The sequence below is a fragment of the Letharia lupina genome (genome assembly GCF_014066315.1).
Source record: "Letharia lupina isolate WasteWater1 chromosome Unknown contig_17, whole genome shotgun sequence".
Taxonomy (NCBI): domain Eukaryota; kingdom Fungi; phylum Ascomycota; class Lecanoromycetes; order Lecanorales; family Parmeliaceae; genus Letharia; species Letharia lupina.
The window spans coordinates 892,501-916,043 of record NW_023502986.1 but is presented as its reverse complement, the minus strand read 5'-3'; the positions used below and the strand labels follow the sequence as shown (position 1 = coordinate 916,043).

The window sequence follows — 23,543 nt, the reverse complement described above, 5'->3', positions numbered from 1 at the left end:
GCTCGCATTGGTGAGAACATTGGTTTGGATGACGAGTGTCGGGTGCTGCATGACGTTACTGTTCAAAGCGGGAAACGTGCTTGTGGATGGGAAGGGGATGAGATTATGAGCTGTGAGACGGGTGTGAATGGGGAAGGAGAGGACGGGGATATCTTGAAGGTATTGGCCTTTAAGCTTATGCGTTGCTTCTGGCCGTGCGGTGGAGCGAAGAGCGAGGCGCGTTACTCTCTGCGAAGCAACTTATGAGACATCCTTGCTGTGATATCGTGAACGGATGGTAGTTATGTCGAAATCGCCGAACATCAGTATCAATCGAATGAAGCTCCTTCGCAATGGCAGGCAAGCTCTGAATTTGCTAATTTTCACGTCGAATTTGGGGATCACGCCTACCGAGTTTGTCATTCACAAACAAGAAACGCTTCAGCTTGAGCGTTAAACAGCAACAGAAGGAACCTCCTCGGTGATATGAACTGTGTCCACCGCTTCGAAAGCCAATTTTTAGTTCGCGTCTCTCACTCAGCCCTACGAGTACGGAATATAAATCGTCCCACTCCCCTCGCGACTCCCTCTCCAACCCTTCCGAACCATTGACCACCATGACCAATCCCCGATCCTCCAACCTCCCCAGCTCCGTCCTCGTAGTCGGCGGCTGCGGGTTCCTGGGCCGCCACATCGTCTCGCAGCTCCTGGAACCTTCAACCTCCAAGGTTTCCGTCCTCGATCTCCGGACAACAGACAACCGCCTCCCGGGCGCCTCCTACTACGATGCCGACATCACATCTCCCGAAGCCGTTCGCGCGGTGTTTGAGAAAGTCAGACCCCAGATCATCATACACACCGCCTCGCCGACTGCGATGCAGGACAATGCCAGCGCGGCGCAAAAGAAGGGGGCTAAGGCTCTCTACTATAAGGTTAATGTTGGAGGAACTAGGACTTTAATCGAGCAAGCGGGGCAGGTTGGCTGTGTGAAAGCTTTCGTGTTCACGTCGAGTGCGTCCGCGGTACATGATGGGCACAGCGACCTCATCAACGCGGACGAGCGATGGCCTATCTTACGCGCACCGAAACAAAAGGACGCCTACTCTGAGTCTAAAGGCGTAGCGGAGGAGTTGGTACTTGCCGCAAACCGGAAATATGGCGATATGCTCACGATTGCATTACGACCTGCTGGAATATTTGGGGAAGGGGATATGCAGTTGATACCCAATCTCCTGTTGGCGTATGAGAAGGGGCAGACGAGATTTCAGCTGGGTGAGAACGAGAATCTTTTCGATTTCACCTATGTTGGGAACGTGGCATACGCACATATACTGGCTGCAGTGGCACTGATGGATACGCATGCCCTGACAACACAACCACTGGATCACGAAAAGGTGGATGGACAAGCCTTCTTCGTCACCAACGCACAACCTCTCTACTTCTGGGATTTCACCCGCATGGTGTGGAAAGCTGCAGGAGACAAGACCACTCCGGAGCAGGTCTGGACAATTGAAAAAGGGCTGGGACTGCTGTTCGCGACGATCATTGAATGGTTATTCTGGTTTGCTGGGGGCAGGACGCCAAATTTGACGAGGCAGAAGGTGCAATTCAGTTGTATGACGAGGTTCTATTGTGTGGACAAGGCGAAGAAGTTGTTAGGGTATGGGCCGAAGTGGGAGATGGAGGAGGCCATATTGAGGACGGTGAAGTGGTTCCAGGAGAGGGATGCTAAGGATGGGGTTGAGAAGAAAGTGCAATAATATTGAGAGACATAATGGAGGACGTTTTTGCCATGCCATGGTGTTGAATGGCTGTATTATAGCGGTGAAAAGTCAATTGATTGTCAAGATACCTAGATCTTGCTAATCAGATACATTAGCAGCATGTAGATGTACAGCTATGCTCCTAATGTTTAGCAAAGAGAAATACATGGAATCGTGAAGCGGACACGGCAACTGAAGGGTTTTCATGGAGCTGGTGGAGTAGAGAATCTGTAAGAGAAAAGCAATACAGCAGGAAAGAGCGTAGGCTCGTTGCGTTTCCATGGAGGCTTCCTCAGTAGCTTTTTGGCTTGTGACCTTCGTACTTTGATTTCAATGGCTGTGCCAACTCATTCCATCTGCAATGGTATTGAGAATATGGAAGCTGAGAACTGAGGACAAAGCAAATTGTGTGATGAATGGTCATTCTCTGGGATTCGATACTTCGGCAAAGACTTTTCCCTCCACATCTGCCGCTTATCTTCCGGTCACTATGTACCTTCTTGAAGATTGAAGCTGTAGAGCTTGATTCACGTCACCAGCTTTGCCCCACATAACCCGAGACTCTCCCTGCAGATGGTGCTGCATTAGTGCCGGATAGTTCACGGCTTCTCGTAACTCGTAAGACCATTTCCGTACTTTCTAAGCGCTTGCTACTTCTTCGGTTCTTCTGGGATGCTAAGGATTAGTTGGAGTCATTTGACGTTTTGATGCGCTGGCTTTGGTGTGAACACTGAGGGAAGGGGAAGGGAGCCGTGTTTATTTGGGGAACGAATGACACCGAAGCTCACGGCGGACTCGGAGAAACTGAAGGTCGGGTGAGAATGAGAAAAAAGTGGCACCAGTGGGGGGGACTTCGGATCGCCATGTTCCCTGGGACTCGAAGAATGCATAGCTGCAGGACAACATCATCAGGGTTGTCGTGGGAATTTATGATTTTGTATGCGGTACACGCGAATCCATTGACGTAGACGTAACCTTTATGACACACTGGAATGTGTCAAACTGATGGTGCGATGGAGGGGAAGTCTCTAAGTAACTTCTAACTTTCCCACTAGTTGCAGCTGTACCAAGTGACCAAGCCAAGCCGAGCCAAGACAAGCCCGCGCTTTTTTCCCCCAAGCGACGCTGACTTTTACATGCATTACAATTTACTACCAACGCTCATCTTCCCTTTACAGCATCCTTTCGTGTAAAGAGTACGCCTGTTGTTCAACAAGGTGTTCAGCAATGACGCACAAAGAGTTGCGTTGAGCCATTGGCGCCGAGGAGAGCGTGCCCTCTTTCATGCCAGCCGTGCCTCAAAGAAAATTCACAGCCCACCTTCGATAAAAGTAACGCCGGTACTCTGAGCTTCTCAGCCAATCCTACAAGTTCTGCGGCCAACATGCTCGACAAATATCACTGCTAACGTGACGAGCCCTGGAGTATCAACAAACAAGCCCTTCGGGGCTCTTTGGGCAGTTGGCCTTTCAAGACATCGGCACCGTACAAGATGGCCGCAGACGAGAGCACCAGACAGCCATCTCTCGCTCCACCTGCCCTCGCAGCTCTACGCGAGGAAGGTACGAGGGAGCGGATGCCCATGGAACGGACACACAGCATTGACATGAGAAGTGAGCGTGAGGATCTCAAAGCAGCGGCAGAGCAATCTCTGAATGTCATACTCGACCTTGGACTGGATGGGGCGATACGCTGGGTTAGCCCTTCCTGGAAGGATGTCGTTGGCACGCCTGTCGAATCTGTCAAGAACAAGCCTATTGTGGATATTCTGCTATCCAACAGAGATGGCTTTGCCAATGCTGTCCAGTCAATGAAGGAGGATGATTCAAAGAGTCGGGTCATACGATTCCAAGTGCAGAAGGGGCCTTTCTCGGTGCTAAAGCAAAGCATTGAGAAGGATGAAGAGATGCCGGATGGGGACAACTTAGAAGAGGATGCAGAAGATGAGGAGCAAATGTTGAACCTGGAGGGCCAGGGAATCATGGTCTACGACAGATCATCCGATGGGGAAGGTCATGTAAGTCGATCGATGATAGACTTCGACTTTTGAATCTGAGCTGATCTCAATCTAGACAATGTGGATGCTGCGACCCTCCAACCCACCAAGAGAAATCACGATCGACCTCCCAGAACTTCTTGTCGAGTCACTCGGTCTTGGAGCTGAGATCTTGGCCCACTACCTCACAAGCCTGGCAGAATCAGGAGCGAACGATCCAGAAAACCATCCACCCCCTCTTCCTGTTCTATGCCGCATCTGTGAGCGTCAGATAACGCCTTGGTGGTTTGAGAAACACTCAGAAGGTTGTACCCAGGAGTACCGCGCAGAAGAAGCCGTCACGCTCGCCCAAGACGCTCTTGCAGCCCATCGGCCGGCCATTGTCAAAATTTTGGACGCACTCGATCCTGAAACACGTCAGAGCCGATCGGTCCCTGGGGAAGCAAACCCACATGCTACACCGCCCGAATACAAAGGCTTACCTATCGGGCCTTCCCCTTGTTCATCAGGGACGGACTCCGGCAGAGCGTCTCCTGCTATGCCCTCGCGATCACGCGAATCATCCAGTTCTGGTATGGGCCACGGCCATGTCCGCGTGAAGTCTTTCACTGTTCGCCGTCCATTGTACCGAGTTGCTGAGCTGATCATTGATCTGTGCGACACCGCCATGGCTATCAATACGCCAGCAATCAAAGAGAACAGAACTCAAGCAGATGTTGATGGTGATATCAGGACCCAGTCCCCTCATTCAGAATCACTAATCTCGCAGATCTTGCAATGGTCGAGTCCCAGTGCCAATACCTTAGAGCATGAGCAAGGTCTCGCCGCTCTGACTGCAGATACGGAAAACCTTGCCCGTGCCAAAGTGGAGGCTGTCCTGCGCCATCGAGAGATCATTGAATATGCAGAGCGGATTCGCGTGGAATTCAACTCGCTTGTCCTTGACTGCATTGATGCTGCGATGCAGAAGGCAAAGAAAATCAAGGAAGGTCAACTGAGTGATTCGTCCGAGGAAGAGAATGAGGAAGAAGCGCAAACGCCTGCTGCCCACGAATCTTCTTTCCCTATGGGCGCATATGATGGGCCTTCGTCCATGGCTTCCGCTCTACGAAATGCCTCAGACCCATCAATTGCATCGCAATTCGAACGGAGACCGTCCTCATCTGTAGCAGCGTCGTCCAGGTCCAGCAGTCCTATGGAATGTCCAACGCCACGATCCCACAAGAACAGCATCTCGTTCCTCGGCAGGTCAGACTCTGTCAGCAAGCGTATCTCGTTGCATTTGGGGAGTGACGCTGGAGATAGCGATAGCAATACGTCCCATTCCATGCTTGTCGGGAGCAGGCGAGCTCAATCACCTAGCTCAGATCTTGCTTTGGGGAGGTCAGCAAGTTCAGGCGAAAGAAAGCGCAGAAGTCTCAGGCTGCCTATTGTGCCATCCCCAAAACGGCAACCTTCTCCAGGACGCATGCCTCCGCCATCATCTCCATTGAGGATCCCTAAGCCTCGACTTCCATTAGGCGAAGATTTAGTGCCTTCTCTGCCTTCTCCTGTGACATCTCCCCCACTCTCGAGCACCGAGATGTCATCGCCGGTCGTTCCTGCGCACCGACATCGCCGTCAATCCTCGGCGGCGTCATCAACGGCTGATTTTACAAGACCTCCGGTCTCTCCAAAGCTTGCAGGGCTTAGCCAGCCACCAGCGCGAGCTGTGCCAACATCCATCAAAGATTTCGAAATTATTAAACCAATCAGCAAAGGTGCCTTTGGCAGCGTGTACCTTTCAAAAAAGAAGTCTACAGGAGATTACTTTGCAATCAAAGTCCTGAGAAAGGCAGACATGGTTGCAAAGAATCAGGTCACGAACGTTAAGGCGGAACGAGCCATAATGATGTGGCAGGGCGAAAGCGAATTCGTAGCCAAGCTTTACTGGACTTTCTCAAGCAAAGACTACCTCTTCCTTGTGATGGAGTATCTGAACGGTGGTGATTGTGCGGCTTTGGTGAAAGTGCTTGGAGGCTTGCCGGAAGATTGGGCTAAAAAGTACATGGCAGAGGTGGTGCTAGGGATCGAGCATCTGCACAGTCGTGGCATTGTTCATCGTGACCTGAAGCCAGACAACCTTCTTATTGATCAGAAAGGGCATCTCAAACTTACAGATTTTGGCCTATCACGGATGGGGCTTATAGGTCGCCAGAAGCGAGCTCTCAAAAGTCCAAACCAGTCTACTCCAGATCTACTCAAATATGGGCCATTTGCACGCGCCACTTCGATGACTTCCTCTCGATCTGCGTCTTTCGATCTACAAGGTGGCCACTCGCCTCAGTCAACGCCAGTAATGACGCCAGACCTAGCAGGGTCCATTGGACAGCCATCCTACTTCAGTCTGAATCGCGATTCTGTACTTGGCAGAGAGCATTCGAGGAGAAAGTCTGGGTATCGAAGTGACAGTGGCAACAGTGACACCTTCAACGCACTCTTTAGGAACTTCTCTCTGAACGATGAGACCTCCCAGCGGGGCGCCCCAATCGAAGAGGAGACCTACAGCGAAGGCGAAGGATCTCCAGATTTATACGCACTACGGCCTAACATTAGCAATGCCAGCGCTGGCCAACCTGAAACTCCACCACAGAACAACATGCTGCCTCCTCCACTGGCTTTGTTCGACCCGGAGGACCAGAATCGAAGGTTCGTAGGGACTCCTGATTATCTCGCGCCAGAGACCATCAACGGATTAGGCCAGGATGAAATGAGTGATTGGTGGTCTTTGGGATGCATCCTGTTCGAGTTTATATACGGTTACCCTCCGTTCCATGGCGACACTCCCGAGAAAGTCTTCGAAAACATCCTCGCTCGTAAGATCGATTGGCCTGAAGATGAAGACTCTTCCGTTTCGGAAGACGCCAAAGATCTCATGATAAAACTTATGACCGTCGAATCTAAAGATCGTCTTGGTGCGAATATGGCGGAGAAGTACTCGTCAGGTGGGGAAGAAATCCGTCAGCATCCGTGGTTCAATGGAGCAAAATGGGAGACATTGCTCGAAGATGAGGCTCAATTCATTCCGGCCCCGGAGAATCCAGAGGATACTGAATACTTTGATGCCAGGGGTGCTACTCTACAGACATTTACAGAAGAAATGGAAGCCCAAGGAACATCGCCGGTTGTTACTCCTGGGGCTGCAGACTATCCAGACAGGCCTCACGACGCCCTTTCACGCGTCAGGAACCAAGTCAATTCATTAAAGCGAGGTTTGATGCCGCTTCACATACCTGCCCACGTTCGAGATGGTCGTAGCAGAAGACTCAGCGAGCCCGTGGCGACGGATGACTTCGGTAACTTTGCTTTCAAGAATCTTCCGGTCCTCGAAAAAGCCAACCAAGATGTGCTCCAAAAGCTACTTGCAGAATCGACGCAAAGACAGCCCAGGAACTCTGCTTCGATCCAATCGCCAGGTGCTAGCTCGACAGTGCCTTCTTTAGAGGGTAGCCCGCTTCTACCTATGCCACTGAAACGAGCACGGTCAGCGAACAAAGGCACCCGGCCTGCCTCACCATCGAATCTCGCTCAGTCTGCTGCTTCGCCCAATCGAGCCTCCCAACCATCTTCCCCACTACTCGTGCAATTCTCCACTGGTCAGAACCACGAGCGCAGGAAAACCTCTAGCACCTCTTCAACCTTGTCACATCAGTCCAATAATTCGTTGCAACCAGGTCAATACTTTGACGTTCCTAGACTGCCCACTGGAGTCTCCGCTCCTTCTGCAGCCTCTGCCACCTCCTCTCCTATTAAACCGAACCGCAACTCCATGGGAATGCAAATAGCTTCACCTGAAAGGTCGACTATAACGCCTCGCCCACACAGCATGCACATGCCATCGCGGGCTAGATCGCAAACCGTTGGGTCTCAAGAGGCAGACCTTCCTCTTCCCAACAAGCCTTTCACTCATCACAAACGCCAAAGCCAAGTGCTCGACATTTCTCCCTCGTCGTCTGACAATGAAGATCCTCGTGCGAAAGCTCTTCTTCGCGTTCAACGAAGAAGGCAAAGCTCAAGGAGGATGTCTCAAATCATGCTCGCGGATGGTCCGTCCTTCCGTCCTCTGGATGTTCTCATCTGCGAGGATCATCCCGTCTCCAAATTGGTCATGGAGAGGTTGCTTGAGAAGCTCAGGTGTCGTACCATTACTGTCAGTAATGGTACAGAAGCTGCACGTTATGCCATGAGCGAGGTACAGTTCGACATCATCATGATGGAATTCAAGCTTCCTCAAATCAATGGAGCGGACGTCGCCCGTATGATTAGGGACACCAAGAGCGCCAATACCCAGACACCAATCATTGCTGTGACTGGATATCTGAAAGAGCTACCGCAAACTCATCACTTCGACTCGCTAATGGAGAAGCCTCCGACCTTGGAGAAGCTCACCGAAGCTTTGTGCAATCTTTGTGCGTGGAAGCCTCCACCACCAGGCTACAATCCACAGCAGCAGCAAAGTCAGCAGCAACAGCTTATCCCTTCTGGACTTCGTAAAGAGTCTCGACATGCAGAAGACAGTCCAAGCTCGCAGTCTTCTGGCCCCTTTGCGCAGGTCAATGGGTTGTACAAGCGGTCAAGCCGTGAACATTCGATCGGTTCTAGCTTCTTCGGTGATACTGACTCAATAAATACCGAAGACGTACCCGTTATCGTCGGTCGACCATCAGATGACTGGCCTTCGAGTACTGGTCTAGGAATCTCCGAAGATTTTTCGCCGCCTAACATTGACTTCATCCATCCTGGTCTTCCACATTTGATTCATCAAAACTCCGCACCTTCCTCTCTAGATCCACGGACTTCGCGGAAGCAACACTCCGTCGAAGCTGTCAAAGCAAAGCGCGAGACGCTAGAGAAGAACGCCGAATTTGGCGACGACGAAGACGAAGAGTTGTGGCTTCCCTCACGCGCGAGGAGCCCGCAGGGCAAACCCCGTGGCTCGAAGCTCGGCATTGAGATGATGAGGACGAACAGTCGCGGGAGTGTCACTTCTGGTGGTGCAGATGAGCCGACTGCTCTGCCAAATATCACATCAAACCCTGATATCGATATGCCTCATGTCCCATATCACGATCACGCCACGATTGAACCACCGGAGATTTTCTCCAGAGAAGCGAGAGGAGATGCAGTCAAGGTTGTGGATATGGATGCCACCCCCAGGCCTAGTACTGCCGCAGCCGAAGCTGCCATTGAAAACTCAAGCTTGTCCGCAACTTCGCCCTCACCTACTAAATAGGCCCCGGATCACAGGACGGGTCACTCCGACTCTAAAATGTACACTAGAACCAACTCATTTCCTTCTCTTGCAATATCACGATACCACAATTCTTCCCATAGGCGTTTCCTTCACGATATGTCTTGATATGACATGAGCGATAGGCGTTCTTGGTGGACTTGTATCTTTCTCCGATCGATCCTCGAGCGAGAACGAGGCGAATGTTGGCTGGCGGCTGGATTGGTCGTCCTATTTACGATGGACTGCTTGACGCTGAATGATGTATTATGATGGGCTAAAAGCTGCAAATATGGATCTCAGTATATTTAACCTATGAATTCCCCTTCAATTCAAGTACGCTCTTTTGATGGAAGAGGCTGAATCCTACTCTCATTCTCTGCCACCCTAAAAGCGACCTCGCCCGGCAGCCTAAAACTCGCACAAAACATCCTCTTCATGGGCGCTACATCCCTGACATCCCAGACCTGCACCTCTCCTTCAGTTTCCATACTACCTGGCTTCATCTCGTACCCTATCTGCTCACTGACTTCCTTGCAGATTTTTATCTCTTCTTCCTTGTTGCCGTCGCTCTTTGTACTAAAGCAGTGTACATGTATGAACGGCAATTTGGCATCTGTATGTGGCGTAAAAAACTCCTCACGGCCTACGTACAGGCCGATGAAGGAAGGGAGAAACGTGATAGCGCTTGCCGGAAGGTTTAGAATGTAGTGGTTGAAAGTCTTCGGCGAAGTCAGGGTTGCTATTGGCTTGACAGTTGAGGCCGGTTGCTTGAGTCGGGATACCCCTTTATGTATTTTAACATGGGTGTCCGTCTTCAGCAATCTCTCCGCCGAGGAGCGAATGAAGGTTCGGCCGTCTTCATTGAAGACTTTGACAAATCGGTGGACCTGACGTTTCTGTAAATACCTGATGCGTTTGAGGGCGGGATGTAGGCTGATCGCGGCCACACGCACCTTGTTCCTTCGTACCGCATCGTCCAAACTCGCAAAGCTATCCGGATTCAGATCGTTAGCCCACACAAACACATTCTTCTTCCCAGCCGGCACAGCGAACGGCCCAACGCCGGCCATGACGTCGCAGACGGCTTCGCCGGGCTGGAACTTTTCGACCAGGCGCCTGTGCTCGGTGTTGAGACGGCTGTTCCAGTACACCTTGGAGTAGTCGAAACGGAATCTGCAGTTTTCCTCGTGGATTTCGACATTCATGTCCGGGTCGCCGGCGAGGAGCTCGTAACTGAAGGTGCGGTATTCGTTTTGTTCGCCGACTTCGTCCGTTTTGTTGATTACGGTGCGGATGGTGGGGTTTTTGTCGAGGAGGACGGTGGCGATTAGGTGTTTATAAGGCAGATACTGGTCGCGGAGGTTGAGGTGGGCTTGAGATAATTTTCAGTCAGTCGGTCGCTTCTGGATTCTGTGTAGTGGAACCACGGACGCACCAACGTGGCCAACGATGCTGAATCCCGTGGGGAGTTCGTCTTGCTCGGCTTCTGGGAGTATGGCACTCATTATGTCATCTGGTGGTAATGAGCAATTCTGTTGGATACGATACTTGTGTCTTGCACATACATACGGTAATTCCAGTAGTCGTAGTCTAATTCGAGATTATATGGTGAGAGGCTGACTTGGGAAGCCTTGACCAAGTCGGAGAGCTTTGGACTCCATGTAGAGGCATCTGGCAGCACCTTAGCTCTTCTCCTGCTCTGTCATCTTTTTGGGAACACAAAGACGCTATGTTACCATCTGGCTTGACCTCAGGCCTCAAAAGTAGCGCCTTAGCCTCCTGCCCATCAGAATCTCTTACAGACCTGACCGCTGGCATACGGTCAAGCCTCAACAGATCATGGCCCAGTTCTGTGCGGTACTTTGAAATTTGCTTATTATCAAGTATTCTTGCTGCAGATAGTGGAACGCTTTTCTTGAAGAAAGAACGATCAAGAGCTCGCATAGCACGATTGATAGGCGGACGAAACATAGCAGATTCAGGGGATTCATTCATGGCTTTGCAATAAGTTTGGACAGTCTACAGGGTCGTATCATGTTGTCAAACAGTAGGAAATTTCCGGTGACTCGTGTAGGTTACAAAGACTATTCGAAGAGTCATAAATCCTTGATTAACCGAATTTTAGGTCAAAAAGATGTTATCCGCTAGCTATTGCTCTGTGGCATCTATGTACAAATTGACGGATGTACCCTGGTCACCGAAGGCGTCTTACGTTCATGAGGCAATTCTGTGAGATGAAAGACTTCCCGTGGTTGCGATGCTTCGCACGCAAATCACACTACATGACTTATCAACGCGGCTACTGACTAAAAAGTATTCTGTTCATACTCTCTTTCTCAAGACCCTTCTTCCAGGCGGTGGCATCCCCGTGCCCGCAGCGACCTTCTTCCCCACGGCACGCACGCCAACATCGTTCTTCTTTGCAGCTGCTACAGGTGCCTTTTTCGCATTCTTCACAATGGTGGTACCCGTAGAGATACTTGATGTATTACTTTGATTGCTCACTTTCCTCACATCCTCCGGTTCTTTGGCTATAGCCGCACCCCGCTTTGGCCTTCCGACCGCTGGTTTCGTTGTCGTAGGATTGCTAGCTTTACGACCTGCTGCTGCTTTCGGACGGCCGGGTTTAACTTTCTCAGTCACCATGCTGGCTAGGTTTGCTGTTGCTGCTGCTGCGGCAGCTTTGGCAGGTGATGCCAATTTGATAGGTGATATTGGTTTCAGAGGTGACGTTGGATGTGCAAAGTATAACTTCTGCGGCGACTTGAGCTCTGCGTGGACTGGCGATTGGGGAAGAGTGCGTGAGTTAGCTGATTTGGGGGAAAGTACAGTAGACGGGTTCGTAGCTTGGCGCGATTTCGCAGTAGTTGTCATTTTGGCTCGCTTCTTGGGATTGGGTATCGCTTCCATGGACTGGGCGTTGTTCTCCTTGTCTGCGGAGTTTATTGCGTCGCTGCGGCTCGTTAGAATCGGAGGCACGGCTAGATCGCACATAAGGACTCGCCTGGTTCTCTTTGTGCCTCGGAACTTGGTCATATCTGTTGAATTGGAACCCTCTGACACCAAGACGGGCCTGGACTCGCTCGAATGAGCAATTTCTACGGCCTCCTCCTCCTCTTGAGGCGCGCTCTGTCGTTTGGGATCCGACGTCTCTTTGTACTTCTCCAATAGCTCCCCCATGTTCGCATTACGGAGAGAAGTCGGAATACGATTTATCCGTAACTCGATTCGAGTCCGTAGACTTTGAGCTTGGAGGGCGTATTGAGCTCGAAGCTTTCGCGCGCGTTCCGTGACTGGGAGGAGGTCAATGCCTGAACTACGCTGTGGTTCCGGAAATGCTCACTCTCTAGTTGTAGATTATCAATCAACGCTTGCTTCTGTCCTTCCGTGATCGTCATGCTCCTCTTTCGGGGACTCTGCACTGGTGTTCTCGCAGGCGATTGGAGGGTAACGGTTTGCGGGCGCGCCGTTGAGCTGGAATCGGTCGAAGACCGGACTTTCTTCGTGCGAGGAGGAGCCATGACTTGTATTGAGGCAAGGACTACTTGAAATGAGAGCGCAGCAAGATAGTTGGTTATTAAGGAGACAATGCAGTCGAAGCTTGAATTTGTGTAAACAAAGATTGGCGCAGGGATCAGCTAGCGGGTTTGCCGCGGTCTTGGCGCCATCGTCCGCCTCATTCGAGCTTCACTTTTAGATAAACATTCAACGTCTTGACTCTTCATCTATTCTCCTGCCAGGAAACGGAAAGTGTTTTCGATTCTATCTTCGTATATCAACCGTCAACATGGTGCTTGAGGCGACCATGATAGTGTAAGCCTCTGCTCGTCACTACAGTTGCTCGAGCCTCCGCTAACACGAACTGCTAGGCTGGACAACAGTGAGAGCAGTAGAAACGGCGATTATGTGTAAGATTTACTCTGTAGATATTTATTTGACCCGTAAATGGTTTCTGACCTTATCAGTCCATCGAGATGGGAAGCCCAAGCAGACGCAGTCAACCTCATCTTTTCCGCCAAAACCCAAGCGAATCCCGAATCCTCCGTCGGTCTGATGAACATGGCCGGTAAGGGGCCAGAGATGTTGGTTACTCTGACCACGGACTTTGGAAAGCTACTTGATGGGATGCACCGGACGAAGATAAGAGGGAGCACGCATTTGGCTACAGCCATACAAATAGCAGGTGTATGTCTACGCGGAAATTCAAGTTTCGCCCTATAGGCTGATTGCATTTTACAGCTCGCGCTCAAACACCGCCAAAATAAATCGCAACGACAACGCATTATAGTCTTCACCTGCTCCCCCATTGACGAAGATGAAAAGAATCTTGTCAAGCTCGCTCGGAAGATGAAGAAGAATAATGTCTCGATCGACTTCATCGCCTTTGGTGACCTGGACCCAGAGAACACGAAGAAGCTAGAAGCGTTCAACGAGAACATCAAGGGCGGAGATGGCTCGCATCTGGAGGTAATTCCACCGGGTCCGAGTCTACTGAGTGATCACATAATATCTACGCCCATATTAGCTGGAGAGGGTGTTGCTCCTCGTGGCGGTGAGAACGGCGGCGACGCTGGTGGAGATGCAGGTGGAGGTGGTTTCGATTTCGACGTTGATCCAAGCGCAGATCCGGAGCTTGCGCTTGCTTTGAGAATGAGTATGGAAGAAGAGAAGGCCCGACAAGAAAAGGAGGGAAAGGCTGGAGAAGCTGCGAAGGAGCCAACGCTAGAAGGCATACCAGAGGAAGGTGGAAGCTCGGAGAGCCAGCCATTAGTCAATGCAGACGGAGAAGCCAGTGGGACTGCGGACGCTCCCGTTTCAAAGCCCGAAGTGGGAGAAAAGAAAGACAAGGAGCATCAAGGGATGGACAAAATTGAGACAGATAGGGACGACACAAAAGACAGGGACAACATGGACACAGATTAGTCTTGCATATGCACAGCGAGGCGTTTGGGCATATCAAGCATAGATAGCGTTTTGCTCGCAGCATAAGAAGGGTATTTCTCCATGAACTCTACGCCCTTCGCCAAAGTGACATGCATACCATTTTCGGCCTTTTCCCCGAACCAGACGCCAAACACCACACTCGTTCTTCGTCTCGCAGCATCTAAGAAAAAACAATCGCTCACAATGCTAGCTCTCTGTAGACTTCAAAGGTGGGCCATGAAGCATCCCATGAGTGTTTGACGCAAGCCTTCTGTCCACCCAGCTCGATGGCCCCAATATCATGCCATGAGCGTGGCTCACTTTCATCCCATATTCGTGATCTCGTTCGTCCAAGTTGGCCCTCTTTCCCCTTCACCTCTCAGTCCCCAAAGGTCCTCAACTTAGTGATATCATCCAATATTTCCTGCAGATCCACATCGGTAATCTTATTCGTCAGACTAGGTATCAAGGTCTTCGCCTCTTCAGCAGTCTCGCAACATAAACTCGCTGCGCCCCGGGAGTCGTCAGCCCCTCCTCGTCTTAGAAACCCTGTAGAGATGTCTGAGAGAAGTCATACCTAGCTGTGACTTCTCAAAAGGCTCCAATTGCGGATGCGCACCAAGCACACGTTCCACGGCCGTAATATTTTCGGTGTTCTTGAACCGCGCGAAAACGTCCAGGTAGTCCTGCGTCTTGATCAACGTCCTGTACGCAACTAATCAGCCTCTATGCTTCCTTTCCCTCCCGTCTTCTCTTCTCCCCACTCCTCCCACCCTGGCGACGGATCAAGCAGACTTACTCAGTCTCTTCGACCTTCTTCGTTGTCGCCCGATGTGCTAAAATCGCAATTATGAGGGCCCGTGCTTCTGAAAGGCTCATTGAGTGCACGTTCTGGAATTCGCCGAGTTTGAGGTCCGAGGTGGCTTCTTCGTCACCGCCGACTTGTTCACGAGCTCTCGAGGTGGGCGCCGTGGCGTTTGTCTGCGCCATTGTGAGGGTGCAGGTGATATGGGGACCCGGGGGAGACGGTTAGGGTGGTGATGTAGTCCGTGAAGAGAGGAAATGAATGAAAGCCGGTAGGAGCCGGCGTATGTGGTGTTGCACTGACTTGTCGAATATGCCTAAGACGACCACGGGAGTTGTAAAAATTTTTTTTTTTAAAAAAGTGGGGTGGGGGGGGGGTGTTAACCCTTCTTAAGCTGTTATTTCGACAACGCTATTTCTACCGCTTGGCTGCTACTGCCACAGTAACAAAATAGATGTGTGTGGGAAAGCGGTCGTACGCTTTCAAGCCTACAACTAGTATAAGTTACTGTTTAGTGACGGACTACTAGTGATCACCTTTTGGTCTAGTCGTACCCCTATTTTCGTAATCATTGGGAAACTAGAAAATTAGCATTAAGGCTAGTATCCCCCTCACTCAAAATCCTACTATAGATATGCCCACTATATTATTATTCTTATAACCCTTCTTATACCTCGCTATCGTTAAATTAAGATTAGAATTACTCGCTAATATAGAATCCTTAATATTTCTTTTATTAGGCCTTCTATTAATATATAGAAGATCTCTAAAATATCGTTTTCTTTACTATCTAATATTTATAAGAATCGCATTTAATATTATATTATTAATAGACTTACTATCGCCTCTATTACTTTTATTAAGAGCGTTAAGAAAAATATCGTATATTATATTATTAATAATATCCTCGTTTTTAATATCTATATAGCGTCTATTATAATTAAGAGAGAGTAATTATTTAAGATATCTTAAGTAGTAAGAATCGAATTAAAAGTCTTTATTAAGAGTAAGTTATAATTATATTTAAATAAGATATAATATAAACTCTTCGATTAATTCGATCTTATTATAAGCGTATTTATAATCTTGAAAACTTTACGCTTTATAAAGATTAATAGAAAAAGTCTTCGCTATAAGATTTTAAAACGCTTATAAATTTATTATAATTATTACTTTTTAAAGATTAATAAGTTTATTTATAATATATTTATCTTTCTAAATAAGAGCGTTATTAATAAGTATATAATATAAAGAAAGCGAGGCTATATAGCCTTCGAAATTCGGCTTATAATTTAGATTTTAATTAAATATTTTAAGCGTTATAGCGTCTTATCGATATATTACTTAGATGAAATCTTTTATTATTATATTCACTAGAGTAATATTAATAATATTTATTTTAAATAATTTCTTAGAAACGAAGTTCTCTCTTAATATAACTTATTTCTTAATCTAAAGTCGATTATCGTTATAAATAATTACTCTATATATTATATTACTAGCGTTAAACGAATATATAAAAATAAAGATATTATACTTTTATATTTATCTCTCTATTCGCTAAACTTTAATTCTATTAAAGAATTCTTTTTAATCTTTAAGATTTAATTAAAGAGATATTTTAAATTAATAAAAGATATATTATTTAGATAATATTTAAAGTTAGCTATATAGATATATAGTATAAAGATTTATATTAAGATTTACTTTATTTATATTAATATATTAATAAACGATTATAAGAAGAAGAAAGAAGAGTTATTTAAGAAAGATAAAGACTATTATTTAAGTAGCGAGGAAATCTAAAGAATAGAGTTTTAAGCTTTATCTTAGCGTAGTTTAAGAAAGAAATTCTTTTAACTAATATTGCTATATTAAAATATTATTAATTCTTTTAATTTTTTTATTAACTTATAGTATATATTTAACTTATAATTTTATATTATTTAAATAATTTGAATTATATAATAATTAGTTAATTTTAAATATATTAAATATTTAAGATTCTTATAGCTTTTATAGGGCCGGCGCTAATTATTAATTATTAAACTTTATTTTCTAAATTTCGATATATAGCTATTTAGGCCTTCTTATTCTTATTCTTCTTTTTATTTATCTTTTTATTACTTCTATTTATAGTCTTATCTTTTAATAAAGTAACTTCGATTATTAGAATCGATATAGATGTAATATTAATATAGATATATTAAATAAGATAACTAAGATATCGAACTATATAGATAAGAAGAAGATATAATATAATAGAGAATACCTCCGCTAAGGCCCGCTAGCCATAGAGCTAAGAAGTATATTAGAATATATTAAGAATACGCTCGTAATACTATCTCTTTCTTCGTTAAATTATATCTCATAATTAATAAGTAAAAAGATAGAAAAAATAGATATATATATACGCTTGACGTCTAAAAAATAATAAAAGTAGTAATGTCATGAGATGCCTCAGGGACACTCATAGGGCCACTAGCGTAGGCTTGGCACCGCACACATATGTGCCTGCAGACCACATAGATAATCAACATCTTTTACACCACACACATATATGAGTCAAACCATAATGATTCCTTAACAATTGGTAGCAACACCTTAAGATCTAATTCCACTTGATCCTACGATGTAGTAGACGTCTCTACGAGCCACGTCTACACCACACGTTTACGCAAAGCCCACATCAACACCTAATAGTGTGACGCTCCAAGCCGGCCCTCACATACACTCGTTGGTCATCGAGTATCATTTGACCAAAACCCCACGTCCACATCGATCCTTTCGCTAGGCCTATCGACATCATGAATTCATACGCTGCAAGACTCGCCTCATTCACGTCATGGCCACATGTGTGTCCAAGTGCCTCTACCGTAGCCCGTGCTGGCTTTCGCCGAGAATACGACCCTACTTTTCCGTCCCCTGATCTCACTGTATGCTCACTATGCGGCCTTGATCCTTGTGACTGGGACAGTGACGGTACTCCTACTCCATTCGATTTCCACGCTACTCGATCACCGGAGTGTCCATTTGTACGTGCAACACAGCAGAGAAAGAAGCACCGGAATCAGAAGACTCGCCAGCAATATACCAGAAGGTCTTTACAAATCACTCAGCCAGCCACTCAGTCAATCACTCAGCCAGCCACTCAGCCAGCTCACCAATCCACTCAGTTAGCCACTCAGCCAGAGCACTCAGTTAAGCAAGAGGAGGAACTACAACAGGCAAATGCGGAGAATACGGCGGAGAAAGCAAGCGGCAGCAAGGCCATCAGCACCAAGAACACGGCTCACTTCTCTATGATCCCACGTCAGGTCGCCACTCAGCAAGCGGAGAATGACACTGCAATTTGGCCTATCATCCCCACTGTATCAGTGTGGTACATCACTGCAATGAGCACACAAGAGAAGGATCTACTGCGTCGATCACAGCCAATTGGACCTCTGCAGGCAAGGATCACCTATCGGACGATGCATATTTGGACGAATTGAAACCGTCCGATATCTTGCTCCGACAGTCATTTCATTATTCAAAAGTTTTCATTCCAGCAGGAGATTTTGTGAGATCCACACCACTAATTAGCCCGGTATCTCCACTCCTTTCCGATTTTTCAAAAAAGCATGCATGCATACTTCTTGCCATGAGGACATGGCATTTCTCTATTTTTTGTGGGCAATTGTCATGAGATGCCTCAGGGACACTCATAGGGCCACTAGCGTAGGCTTGGCACCGCACACATATGTGCCTGCAGACCACATAGATAATCAACATCTTTTACACCACACACATATATGAGTCAAACCATAATGATTCCTTAACAAGTAAAGAAATAATCGTATCCGGGAACCTTAGCATTATATCTTTCTTTATAAGAGATATTAGAGATAATAATAACTCTTTATACTTACGCTATAGCGACGTCGCTAGCCGAGATATAAGCGTATATAAAGAGTCTAGCCGAGAGGAAATCGATATAATATAATAAAAATCATATTCATAGACGTAGAGGTAAATAATAGCGATTTTCGAATTCATATTTAAGCGAATAGAATATTAGTAAAATAATACGATATAATTAATTAAGAGCTTTTAAATCGAATCGAGTCGTAGACGCTAAAAACTCTAATTTAATATTAAGTAACTTTAATATAGTCTTCTCTATAATATATTATTTAGCTAATATTACTTATATTTTATAATAATAATAGCGTAGTTCATATATATACTAATATAACTTCGAAAGATCTTTAAGATTATATTAATAAGGGGGGGCTTACGCGAAAAGTTATATATGAGATAATTCCTAATTAATATAAGTCTAAGGAATCGATTCTTAATTTTAGAAAAAATAAGGCTATTATAAAGACATCGAACGATTTTCATTCGATTGAAAATAGAGTATTCGAGATAATTTCGAAATTTCATTAATTAATTCTTTATACGAAATATATTTATCTTTCTAATTTTATATTACTATATAACTCTAAAGCTCTTTAAGTCTAATAATTCTAATTCTTTAATTTTTTTAAGAAGTAGCGATTTGAAATTAATATAATAATTATTATTAGAGTATAATCTTAACGTTTATAAAACGAATTGTTATCGGTCGATATAATATTAAATTAAAATATTATTATAGTATAATTAGATATATTAGAGCGTATTATAGACTCTAATAAAGAGATCTTTTTATTAATCGTAGATAATAATTTAATAAAGAAATCGAGTAGTAATAATAATAATGATACTACTATTAATAGTTAAGAAAGTATCTTTAATAATAAGCGAGATATTAATAAATAGATTAACGAATTTATTTATATTCTAAACGATAGAGTAGAGTATACTACTCGTCGTCGAGATATATTTATATAAAAACGTCGCCTTTAATCTCTAGAAGCGGAGATTATTTCGCTTAAATAAGATAAAATATCTACGAATTGTAGTCGCAATAGCGATAATAATAGATCGAGATTATTAGCGACTTTAGAAATAAAGAGAATTACAAATAATTTTAATCTTAAATATAATAATATTATTTAGCGGCCTTAAAAAATAATTCGACTAGAGAAATTATTAATCTATTATAAAAAGAGTATTTAAGAGTATTAAGCTCTAGTATAAAAGATAAACGAGGCGTTTCATCTAATTTCGAAAAACTTTCTTATCGAAAAGAATAAGATTCTTTAGACTTATTAATCTCTTAATAATAATTAGAAAGAACTATAAGCTAATAAGAAGAATAGATTTTCGAATTATAACTATATATGATAGAAGTTTATTAACTTTCTACTAAATTAAATTAAAGACTTAATAAATTATAGGCTTAATATCGTCTAAGCGTATATGAATATTAGCTAAAGATAAAATTAAACTATATATTAATTTAATAATTATCTTCGATTATTAAAAGCTTAAATAAATCTCTATACTAAGAATTAATAAGTATATTATTTATTTACGAAGCTTCGTTTAGATCTTCGCTATTAATTAATTAATATTTTAATTATATTAATTAAGCGAGATAAGCTTTTAATACTTATAATACGCTTAGAGAATAATAATAGAAAATAAAAATTTTTTAGAGGATATAAAGTAAGTAATATTTCTAATTTATAAGAGGGTTAATAGCGAGGAAATTAAAATTCTTAATATAAGAAATCGTAGTTATCGCGAAGATAAAACGACTTTAATTTAAGAGATAAATAATCTCGAGACTATAAGTCTAAAAATAAATTTAAGAATAATAAGTCTTATCTAAATAGTATGAAATACTATAATTATAAAGAAAAAGAATATTATATTACTATCTATATTAAATCGAAAAAATAGAAAACGAAAAATCTTAATAATATATCGATTAATTTAATTAATAATTATAAGCTTTATATAGTCGACTCGATAGAAAAAAAAAACTCTTATTGAAGACTTTATAATAACGAGAATAAAAATAGAAGTAGTATTTATTCTATCGTTAATTTATAAAGATAGAGTACTTTTAAATAGTTAGAGCGAGTTATAGACTTTTATTAAAATTTATTTTAATAATAATATAGAGGTAAATATAATAAGTTAGTATTTTACGATTAAGTAGAATTTAATTAAGATTAATAATTTCTTATTAAAACCTATATAAATAAATAAAAAATTAACTTATTACTATAGTATTTACTTGATAATCTATCGTCTATAAAATAGTTAAAAGCGTATTAAGCGCTATAAATATATTTTCTACGCTATTAATAAGAAAGATCTCTTAATAATTTTAAATCTTTCGATTTTAATTAATAAGCGGATTAAGATAGATATAGAAGATTAAATCTAGCGTTTCGACGTTAAAAAGTAATCGCTCAAGATTCTAGTATTATAATAATTCGCGGACGTCTTAAAAGGATATAAGACTATTTATATATTAGTTATAGTCGAAATAGTAATCGTAGATAGAGAATATAAAATTAATATAATTAAAATATAAAGTATTTATATCGATAGCGTAGAGGTTATCTCTAAACTTTCTAATAAGTTAAAAGAATATAAAGATATATTCTTATTAAAAGAAGTAAGTCGATTATTATTATATAAGAGTCGCGATTATACTATTAAAACTATAGCGAAGCTATTATTTAACTTACTATATAATTTATTTAATATAAAGTTAATAATGCTAAGAATCTATCTCGATAAAGCTCTAGCGAAAAATTAAATAAGATATTTTACGAGTTTAATAGAAGCTTTAATTCTATTTATTCTAAAAAAGAATAGAGATTTATATCTATATATTAATTATCGTAGACTAAATAAGATAATTATTAAAAATCGATATTTATTATTCTTAATTAGCGAGACGCTTAATCGCCTAAATAATTTTAAGTAATATATTAAATTTAATTTAAAGAATACTTATTATTATATATAAATTCGCAAGAGCGATAAGTGAAAAATAGCGTTTTGTATATATTATAGATATTTTAAGTATTTAATAATATTATTTAACTTAATTAACGCTCTAACTATCTTTTAAACTTATATTAATAAGACTTTAATTAAACTAGTTAATTAGTTTTATATAATATATTTAAATAATATTCTTATATATTTTAAGATGAAGAAGAAGTATCTAGATTATATAAAGTAAGTGCTTAATTAACTTAAACGATATAGCCTTTATATAAATCTAAAGAAATATAAGTTTTTTATTATCGAAGTAAAATTTCTCAACTTTATAATATTTATTATTAATATTATTATAAATAAATATAGAGTAGCTATAATTTAAGAGTAGTTAAAATTAAAAGACTATTATAATATATAAGTCTTTTTAGAGTTTATAAATTTCTATTATAGATTTATTTATTATTATTTTTAAATTATAAACTCTTTAATAGAACTTTTTAAGAAAAGCGAAAAAGATATTAAATTAGAATTATTTCTATAACTCGATATTATAAAGTATACGTTTAAGGAGCTAAAGGGCGTATTTATAACCGCGCCTCTTCTTAAATATTTTAACTCTTAACTTTTAATTTAAATTGAAATTAATATCTCGTTATTCGCTATAGTAGATATATTAATTTAGCTATATACGAATAAATAATAATATTTAATCGCTTTTTATTTGAGAAAGATAATTAATGTAGAGTATAACTATAAAATATATAATTAAGAACTTCTCGCGATTATTATAGTATTTAAGTATTAACGCCACTATTTAAAAAGAAGTTTTTACTCTATTAAGATTCTTATTAATTATAATAATTTAAAGTACTTTATAAAGTAATTAATATTAAATAGTAGATAAGCCCGCTAAGTAATAAAACTCTCTTTATATAATTTCTTAATTTCGTATAAATTAGATAAGATAAACTCTATCGATACGCCTTTAAAACGCTTTAATTATAAAGATAAAAACGAATTAATTAATAGACTTTTCTCTACATTATAGTAGAAACTAACTAGAGTTAAAAGTCTTTTAAATCTTATTCTAGTTATTATTAAGATAGCTTATAAAGATAGCGTAGACTATATATATAAGAAATATAATTCTAATAGTAAATATCTTATCGTATTAAATAGTCTAAATATAAATAAGAGTCTCTTAGATACTAGTTCTCGAGAAGAAGTATTTATAAAAAAGATAATATTTAAGAATTTAATAATTATTGTAATATAAGAAACTTACTTAAATATAATATATTCTTTAAGACTTAGAAAATCTTAATCTTTAATAAAAGAAAGTTTAAGCGAGATATTTACTTAATATACTTATAACGTAGTTAATAAGCGACTTAATTTTATTACTAAAACTATTAATTATAAATAGTTTATTTTATATTTAATTATCGAAGTATTAATAATTAGCGAAATAATATATAATATAAATAATAAGTCTATTTATAAACTTATAAAGGTATTTTAATAAGAGAACGCTCTTATTAAATAGTATAAAGCTAATAAGATATTAAATAAGCGAATATAAAGTATTAATAATTAGATATAGAATAGCTAGAGGCTATTAAGATATAATAATAAATTATATATCTCTAAAGAAGACTTAATTCGAGAAGAGCTATTAAAACGCTATTATAATGATTTTATAACTAAATATTTCGATATTAATAAGATATTTAAGCTAATAAATAGAAAATATTATTAAAATAGTATTCGCGTAGATATTAAGAAGTATATTAATATATATAATATCTATTAGCGTATAAAGATAAAATATTATTATCTTTATAATAAACTAGATACGCTTTCTTTATTAATAAAATTATAAAAGAAAATTATAATAAACTTTATTAT

General features: G+C 41.8%; 7 protein-coding genes across 7 annotated transcripts; 4 read left to right on the top strand and 3 right to left on the bottom strand.

Annotated features, from left to right (window-relative positions):
* Positions 1-596: 596 nt before the first annotated feature.
* On the top strand, positions 597-1,739 carry HO133_003372 (uncharacterized protein; the record flags this gene model as incomplete). Its single annotated transcript, XM_037294294.1, has 1 exon — positions 597-1,739. One exon carries the CDS (start codon positions 597-599, stop codon positions 1,737-1,739), a length of 1,143 nt encoding a protein of 380 aa, XP_037149675.1.
* Positions 1,740-3,234: 1,495 nt separating this feature from the next.
* HO133_003371 (uncharacterized protein) lies at positions 3,235-9,010 on the top strand (the record flags this gene model as incomplete). The annotated part of the gene is made up of 2 exons (XM_037294293.1): positions 3,235-3,759; positions 3,815-9,010. The coding sequence occupies 2 exons, from the start codon at positions 3,235-3,237 to the stop codon at positions 9,008-9,010; spliced, it is 5,721 nt and encodes a 1,906-aa protein (XP_037149674.1).
* Positions 9,011-9,339: 329 nt separating this feature from the next.
* HO133_003370 (uncharacterized protein) lies at positions 9,340-11,005 on the bottom strand (the record flags this gene model as incomplete). The annotated part of the gene is made up of 5 exons (XM_037294292.1): positions 9,340-9,897; positions 9,964-10,382; positions 10,446-10,523; positions 10,580-10,681; positions 10,747-11,005. 5 exons carry the CDS (start codon positions 11,003-11,005, stop codon positions 9,340-9,342), a joined length of 1,416 nt encoding a protein of 471 aa, XP_037149673.1.
* A 327-nt stretch (positions 11,006-11,332) lies between these two features.
* On the bottom strand, positions 11,333-12,531 carry HO133_003369 (uncharacterized protein; the record flags this gene model as incomplete). The annotated part of the gene is made up of 2 exons (XM_037294291.1): positions 11,333-12,303; positions 12,354-12,531. The coding sequence occupies 2 exons, from the start codon at positions 12,529-12,531 to the stop codon at positions 11,333-11,335; spliced, it is 1,149 nt and encodes a 382-aa protein (XP_037149672.1).
* Positions 12,532-12,797: 266 nt separating this feature from the next.
* Positions 12,798-13,933, top strand: HO133_003368 (uncharacterized protein; the record flags this gene model as incomplete). The annotated part of the gene is made up of 4 exons (XM_037294290.1): positions 12,798-12,823; positions 12,880-12,918; positions 12,976-13,195; positions 13,250-13,933. 4 exons carry the CDS (start codon positions 12,798-12,800, stop codon positions 13,931-13,933), a joined length of 969 nt encoding a protein of 322 aa, XP_037149671.1.
* Positions 13,934-14,312: 379 nt separating this feature from the next.
* Positions 14,313-14,923, bottom strand: HO133_003367 (uncharacterized protein; the record flags this gene model as incomplete). The annotated part of the gene is made up of 3 exons (XM_037294289.1): positions 14,313-14,440; positions 14,511-14,638; positions 14,733-14,923. The coding sequence occupies 3 exons, from the start codon at positions 14,921-14,923 to the stop codon at positions 14,313-14,315; spliced, it is 447 nt and encodes a 148-aa protein (XP_037149670.1).
* Positions 14,924-17,545: 2,622 nt separating this feature from the next.
* HO133_003366 (uncharacterized protein) lies at positions 17,546-18,232 on the top strand (the record flags this gene model as incomplete). The annotated part of the gene is made up of 2 exons (XM_037294288.1): positions 17,546-17,674; positions 17,792-18,232. 2 exons carry the CDS (start codon positions 17,546-17,548, stop codon positions 18,230-18,232), a joined length of 570 nt encoding a protein of 189 aa, XP_037149669.1.
* Between the last annotated feature and the right edge of the window lie 5,311 nt (positions 18,233-23,543).